Here is an 8,078-nt window from a genome sequence, read left to right on the forward strand (position 1 = left end):
TTTCAATTGATTCCTTTTTTATGTTATTCTGATGTGATTGATAAACTTGACAATAAGTCAAATGTTTCTTTGACTTTCGTTTAATATACGCATCACGAATCACACCCGAATCCACATTTTTACAAATCAGTTTAACAAGCTCAACAGTTTGAAATTTACATTGGAATCTTGAGAATTAACCCTAACCACTTTTCTAGGGTAAACATCATGAAACATGATATGTGAATCATCAACCTTGACCTGTGGAGGTTATCTTTTCACGGAACTTGCTCCTTGATTAAAGGTTTTTCATTCGATCTTACCTTAGATCCACACTGTTTTGCAACATGCCCGCGTTCACCGCATGAGAAGCACATTCTTGTATCAAAGAATACTTGTGGTGACACAATAGGTGTGTGTGAAACCTTAGGTTGAAAAGATACAACTTTTACATTAGAAGTTGAACTAGTCATGTTGTTTGCCTTTTTATTTTTATAAAATTCTAGATTGGTACAATTTGTAACACTGGCAAGTGTATCCAACCAAGATTATTTCACAAATTTTATAGGTTTTATCAAATTTGGTTTCTGTTTCACTTGTGATTTGTTAACCATTTTTGACTTTTTCAAATGATCTTTCCAGTTCTATCAAACTTCATATCTCATCTTGAAACACACTTTCTATTAGTTCAGGTTTCGATAAACTCAAATGGATATATTTTTCATTGAATACTTTATCCACGCCTTTTAGTTTATAAACTCGACCTCTTGATACATTAACATTCTTAGTATGATTGATAAATTTCATCAAATCACAGGCTTTTTTGATGGTTTTTCTTTCACACGTGAGAATTTTGAATCATGAATTACATTTTCAAACTCATGTGGTTCACAAAGAATATGGTTTTCACGAGAAATATTCTTATTTTTGTGAATCACATGTGGTTCATCAGCTTCTTCAACTAAACCGTCACAAACATTTTCGGTGAAAACGACATTACTTTAACTTGAAATATTGGAATTGATTTTTCATTCACAATTTTAAAAGATTTTTCTGCTTTAGATTTCTTCTCATTGATTACATTATTCACAATCACGGGAGGATCAACAATCAATGGACTATTACTATCATTTTTCTTAAGATCTCCTGTGTTTGGAATACTTGTATAATCATTATGTAAAGGAGGAGGAATTTCCACAAATCCTAAACCTGCTTTACCATTATTTTGTTGATTATTATTTACCTTAATGATTTCATTTAAAACAAAATAAGAATTTCTGAAATTACCCAATTTTTTTTCAAATCCAGTATCTCATTTTCATGCTTAGTGACATTGGTTCTTGTTGGATCCCTAGTTGAAGGACTAACGAAATGAGGATTCAGTCATGCTCTAGCGAAATGGCCGGTTCTGTTGATATAGTGATATGGATCAATGAAAATGGTTATGAATCAATGAATCCATGAATGTTTATTTAGTTCATACATACATGCCTATACAAATGCTCTCTTCCTCCTTATTTAGTAGGGGGACAGAGACTCCATTACATGAGAGAGTTCGGTGAGTGACTTTAGGAAGAATGAGGATCAAGTGATTACTTATAAGAACTCAATGAATGTTATTATTAATGTGAGAGCGTGCATTACATACCCCTGTAACAATACATTGCCTCCCCTTATGTAGGGTCCAAGAGGGTTCCTTTTACCCTATGAGTCTTTGACTAAGCCTTTTTTCCTTTGGGTTCTTCCATCTCCCGCCAGAGCTTCAGCCTACCTTCCTTTATCCACTGGATCATGTCTTATTTTCTGAAGCATGCGTGTCTTAGGACTTCCCCAAAGTCAGATGTGCAATAACTTGAGATCACCCCCCCCCCCCTTTGACTTGGTCTCCTTATCTTCCTATCTTCTTTTCTATTACTATTTATTGGGCTTTCATTCTTGGGCTATTATCAGGCTCTTCACTTAATGGGCCGTGAAACACCTCAAAGAGCCCAATATCCAGGTAACCTCTTCAAGTCTCCTCAGTCCATTGTGCTCTTTATTTATGAAGAGTATAAAGGACTCACAACAAGTCTCTATTCGACCTCTTTTGTTATCCACCTTAACCTCCGATCGACTAAATGGTTGTGAGTACTTATTCTTTCATGTGGGAATTGAGTGAATACAAATTGAAGATCCCCAATTTTTATATTGCCATGGGGAAATCTTCGATACAAAAAAATATCCATAGAACTATTACATGATGGTTCTTGACCTAGGAGCTTTCTTCTAGGCATTCTTCTCTTTGACTTAGGCCTCATCCATTCCAACAACATGGCCTGGCACATGTGTTGTTCTAATCCTTTCTTTTGGGTTGATGCTATCAACTTATTTAGATCGATAGGATAAGTCCTTAACATGTCACACCCCAACCTAGGCGGAAATGAAGGGGCGCGAACCGCTTGTTCACAGATCACAAGGTACTATCATGCAAAATTTAAAGATAACAATATATATTTATTTACTTAAATAATCCAAATAATCCAAACAAACAAATTACATAATCTTTAAAATAAAAGCATAAAAAAATTCAAATTCAAATAGTCTTGATAATTTTCTTCTAACTTAAATATCACTAAGTTCTTCACCAACTTACAGTCAATTCAAACGAAAACCTGCATATGCGTATAAAATAAAATAGATTTGTCAACACAAGGTTGAGTGAGTAAAACATCAGTAATTTGAATACAATATAATATAAAAATGCAAAACAGTCCTTTGTTAGATAAACAATAAAGCCATTGAGCAAATAATGAGTGTCGGTAAAACCATTGCCTTGCGAAGTGGGCTTCGGCTAATACGACGGTCGTATGATCATATTATTAATGTGATTATGATGGACCTCTCCGAATGAGATCAAATAAACATTTAGACATGTAGCAAATTAGACATTTAATTGATATGCACACAAGATTAATATTTTGCTAATGTGAATACTAAATAATATGTAAATATGATATGATACGTATATGTCCCCAAAATAATTGAAAATAAGTAAAATAGGGGAATGAGTTACTCACTTTATCAAATAAGCAAACAGGAGTAAAAGATTGATAAGAGAAAAATTGAGACGTCACGCTCGTCGAGAATTATCAATGGAAAAATCCTAGTTAAGAATACTTGTGGAAACAAACACGACTTAAAGACGAATTTTATAAGGATTCGAGATTTGATGATGATCGGGTGTGTTTGTGAAAACTCTTATTATTTAATTTGTTATTATTTGTAAAACCACTTTTATTTACTAATATTTATATAAAATAATTTATAATATATACTTATTATATAATACTTAACAAATAATTATAATTTTGATAAGCTATTTAATAATGTTTTTTTTAAATATTTATTTTAAATATCAAGGAACTCTTGTTGATAAGATTGATAAAAATATACTTGATACGTTTATTATGATTTTACTTGTCAAAACCTTTATTATTTTATAACATATTATATACATATATATACATACTTCAAATTTGCTTCTTATTAAATCTATAAAGTGAGAAAGAAATAAATAAGAGTAAAGTGTCATTTTCGTACTTGTGGTTTGGAAAATAATGCGAATTTAGTACAAAAGTTAATTTTTTGCATATGAACCCCCCACGTTTCTCAGTTCTTGCCAATTACATCCAAATCACTAACCCCGTTAAATTTAATCATTAAGTCAGGGTAGACATGTCTTTTCAAAATTTCTTTATAATAATACTTATTTTAGTGAATTGTGATTTTCGTCCCCATGGTTTGTCCAAATCTGCGGTTTTATTCTAATAGTTTCAAGTTTGCAAGATTTTCATGCTTGTAGGTATTTTCATTTCACTTGCAGTTAAACCCGGATTTATTAACATCGTTAAGTATGGTCGTTAACTCATCTGCGTGCCCCTCACATGATGACCAATTTTGTTGTTTTTTTCCCAAAATAAACCTCAGTCCTAATTCGCAATCCCTCATGAGGGGCTGGGGTGTATTTGGGAAAAAAGAAAAAAAGGGACAAAATTGACTCTCGCGTGAAGGACACACTGATGGGTTTAACGACTAGACTTGACAAGATTAATGAATTCGAATTTAATTGCAAGTGAAATGAAACCATATTGACGAAAAATGCAAATTTGAAACTACTGGATTAAAACCGCATATTTGGACAAACAACAGGGACAAAAAGCGTAGTTAACTAGAAATAAGTATTATATAAAGAAAGAGTGAAAAGACATGTTTGCCCCTGCCTTAACAATTAAATTTAACGGGGTTTGTGATTTGGGTGTAATTGGCAAGAATTGGAAAACGTTGAGGGTCCATACGCAAAAAATAAACTTTTTGGACTAAATTCGCATTATTTGTCAAACCAGAAGGACGAAAATGACACTTTACTCGATAAATAATTCTTGGAAATCACTCGATGTTCGATCGAAAAATGGTCGATTTGATTTTGGCTCGGTTCAGTTTCGCTTTGTTTGTAAATGAGCCGCTCGATTGGGCTCGGTTCGGTTTGTAAATGAGCCAAGCAACAAGTAAACCCTCGCTTGATTCGACTCAGCTCGTGAACGGCCCTAGTCATACCATCGTTAATCTAGAAAAGGGAACACCAAAGTGGATTTGGTTCAACCCAGTTAAGCTACCAATTCATCATTTACAGCAAAGCCCAAAGTGCATATTGAAATAGGTTGAGTGATATGTTTGTGGATTCACCTCTCGTCTCGACTTGGAGACCTATCGACTCGCGTGACTTTTTAAAATGTATCCTTGTAGTTTGTGTATGCTAAGTGGTAAACGCGTGACTTTTTAAAACGCTGTCACTCCTACCGGAGGCTGCCATGCTATGTCAACTGATTGGTACACAATCAGACTATTTATAGTTCTAGCTGTTGTATTTTTTTCATTAGCCTTTGATATTATTTCAAAATACAGTCGGTTTAACTTGATACAATTTGGCGGGCATAACAGAAAACCCGCAAAAATCACAAGTCTTTATTCACTGAAGCAATCACACACATACACACAGACACGTGTTAAGCTGATGACATCCTCTGTTTCTGCTTCTAAGTTGCGGAAGCTTATTGTAACTTTTCAAATACCTGGATGGCTTCTTAATCCGGTCTCATTGTTTACGTAATTCAAACCTGTTAGGTCATACAAGCAAAATACCATATCATGTAAAATTAGCTTCCTAAAAACAAGCCAAGTTTAAAATAAAAAAATTAAAAAAAAATTGATTTGATAAAAAAAAACGTACAACAAACTTAGGTTAAGGTATCCGAAGCAATACCCGATATTAAGAACAATGAGTATGCAATGCTAATGCATAGGGTGCATTATCAACTTTGGGGGGTTACCCAAAACCATATCAGCAACCATTTCAGCAGTTCCAAGAGCCTATTGAAAACCACAATGAAATTACATATTGAACGTCATTTTGTTTCTTATGTAAACAAACTATAACTGAACAAAAATATACCAGACTCAATCCTTCTCCCTCATGGCCTGCAGCAAGATACACATTTGACAATCCAGGAACAAGACCAATCATAGGCTTTCCACCAGGCACTGAAACCATATCAGAGATTATCAAATCATTTTCAGATATTAAATAAAACCTACCCGTTATTAACTTATTATGCAAGTTACAGTGCATAACTGCATACTTACTAAAGGGTCTTAGCCCAACTCTAACTTGTCGGGCCTTCTCCAAATCAGATAAAGATAAATCTTTTAAACAAGGAAAAAACTCCACGGCCCGTTCCCATATCTGATTGATGATATGCTCGGATATCTCTGTACTAAATCCAACAAACTGTCGGCTGCTTCCTGTAACCATAAAATTGATAATCAAAATGTTTACAACAAAATAATATCAGAAACATAATAACTTAATAAAGCTGAATACCAAGTACGAGATTTCCCGATGTATCCATGGTGGCGGTCATTGAAACAGATGAAGTTTCACCACTTGGTTTCATACTTGCATCCTGGTGACCGACATAACCTACCTCCATTAAACCGTGGTTCAATTTGAAGGAACTGAAATTCTCTATCACCAGTAGATGACCCTGTTAGCAAAAACTAAAATAAATGTATCTTTTAACTTTCAAAATAATAAATATGTATTCAAAAACTAACCTTTCGAGGCTTTACAGGAACATCAAATTCAATATCCAGATCCTTAATCAGATCTTGCATCAGAGAACCCGTCCAGCATCCAGTGGCGATTATTATCGCCTTCTTGCTATACAGTAAATTTTTTGAAGTCTGAACGGCTTCAACTTCACCATTACCAGACCTAAAAAAAATTGTCCCTTTAATAACAATATAACTTCTGCAACTTAACTGCAGCAAATATTTACTGTTTTACCTTAACACACCAGTCAATGGCTGATTATAATACTCAGCATATCTTCCTTCACTCGCATATTTCCTATTCTCCTGCATGATATTTAGTAATTAAAATATAATACGCGTCCGAGGATCAATGTTTGGTACCTTTTCAATATAGGCAACAGAACGTCGAGCATCAATTTGGTAATCATCTGGTAAAAATGCAGCACCGCCTTCTTCGCCAATCACAAGTGCAGGTTCCACTTCCTGCAAATCCTTGCTTGATAAAAGCTCTGCTTTGAGCCCGGCTTTTGATAGCTGCTCCACCTTCAGTTTAAGTGATGTTATTTCTTCTGATGTTTTACCAACCAGCAAGCTTCCTGTTTATATAATCCAAAATATGTTCACATCATTACATATTAGACAATGAGTGGTGTATAGGGTGCACCTGTCTTCATCCAGCCAAGAAGCTCTTGAGGATCCATTCCCTGATGCTTAATATCTTCTGCAAATTGCTCCCACAGTTGACGGCTTCTCAACGCTAACTCCCACTTGTCACTCCCTGGAACCTTATGTACCATCCATATATAGCCCTGTCCTATGAAAGAAATATTATGGTCATAAGTTAGCTCAAACTAAAACCATTCTTTCTTTCTATAAGTTCCCTTGTTATAGCAGCCGTCACAAACATGTATAAAATCAGCAGTGCTTATAATAATATTAATTCTAACTTAAGAGGTAATGCACCTGCACCGGTCCGTTGAGAAGGTGACGAGCAATACTCAATCCGATAATTCCGGACGGCTGCTACTTTCACTCTCTGGTTTTTTTTCCGGCGACGTTGATAAGGAAACAAATGGCAAGGCGACGTTGATAAGGAAACAAATGGCAAGGCGACGGAGTAACTGCCTTTGGGGGAAGGTATCGTTGAGTAGGTGGTTAGGGTTTGATGGAATTGAAAAGGAAATGGAGGCCATTTTTAAAATGTTTAGTTGAGAATTGTTTATTCAGGTGGGGATTGTCTTTATGCTAATGCTAGTGTGGAAAGGAAGATGCCTCCGCCGAATTCTTTAATCAACTCCTCCGGTGGTAAGACGGCGATCTATTATTAGTAAACTAAATATGGAGAAGCAAGGAGAATAATAATAATAATAATAAGGTTCTTTTTTTTTGGAGCTGTAAATTTTATAAATAACCGGCAAAAAACAGCTCCTTTCATAACCCCAACCAACACTACGTGAAGAAGAAATTCAACCGATTAATCAACTTACTCTTGGATCTATGTTTAAACCAAAGAAACTCCATTAACTTTATATCTTCTATAATCTCATTTCATCTTTCTTTTAACTTTTTGCCATCAAAAATCATTTCATTTCTTGCCTTCCGAACTCTCCAAATCGCAACAATAATGATCGTATGAAAAACCTCACTTTCTCGGTCTCCGATCCCCACCGATCTGTGCATCTAAGGATGCCAATAAACCCTGAAACCCGACATAATTAGGACGGATAATACTCGGCTCGTTAGGGTTAGGGACGGGTTTAGGATTAGTTATAAAATTTTTCGTGGGTTTTAGATTCGTAATATACCCAATTACCTGATAACATTGACCCATTAACCCGATTATATACCCGATAAACCCGACATGCCCTTTTTTACATTGTATATAGTATATTTCTAAGTATTTTAAATATACTCTTTGTCGAAACTTGTTTCTGGCAACTATTTGAGACATTTTATTTTAATGGTAATCA

General features: G+C 34.8%; 1 protein-coding gene across 2 annotated transcripts; it reads right to left on the minus strand.

Moving 5' to 3' along the window:
- Positions 1-5,280: 5,280 nt before the first annotated feature.
- Positions 5,281-6,920, minus strand: LOC143623766 (uncharacterized). Of its 2 annotated transcripts, XM_077094613.1 has the most exons (8): positions 6,773-6,920; positions 6,490-6,704; positions 6,362-6,432; positions 6,130-6,289; positions 5,897-6,059; positions 5,659-5,817; positions 5,468-5,556; positions 5,281-5,385 (listed from the first exon to the last, which is right to left on the minus strand). In XM_077094613.1, the coding sequence occupies exons 1-8, from the start codon at positions 6,903-6,905 to the stop codon at positions 5,308-5,310; spliced, it is 1,068 nt and encodes a 355-aa protein (XP_076950728.1). In that variant the 5' UTR covers positions 6,906-6,920; the 3' UTR covers positions 5,281-5,307. The 2 variants fall into 2 exon arrangements, with proteins under 2 accessions (XP_076950728.1, XP_076950727.1); XM_077094612.1 differs by having other exon boundaries at positions 5,339-5,556.
- Between the last annotated feature and the right edge of the window lie 1,158 nt (positions 6,921-8,078).

This window comes from Bidens hawaiensis, unplaced genomic scaffold, assembly GCF_021521415.1.
Source record: "Bidens hawaiensis isolate Kalapana, Puna unplaced genomic scaffold, B.hawaiensis_p1.1 tig00003540_1, whole genome shotgun sequence".
Taxonomy (NCBI): Eukaryota; Viridiplantae; Streptophyta; class Magnoliopsida; order Asterales; family Asteraceae; genus Bidens; species Bidens hawaiensis.

What these genes read in the sequence shown, in the direction of transcription:
- LOC143623766 (XM_077094612.1), bottom strand. Translation starts at nt 6,905, where the DNA reads ATGGTACATAAGGTTCCAGGGAGTGACAAGTGGGAGTTAGCGTTGAGA. An exon ending in CTGTTGCCTATATTGAAAAG is followed by an intron (nt 6,433 to 6,489) that starts GTACCAAACATT and finishes AATATCATGCAG; the next exon opens with GAGAATAGGAAATATGCGAG. An exon ending in AGTTGGGCTAAGACCCTTTA is followed by an intron (nt 5,557 to 5,658) that starts GTAAGTATGCAG and finishes ATATGGTTTCAG; the next exon opens with TGCCTGGTGGAAAGCCTATG.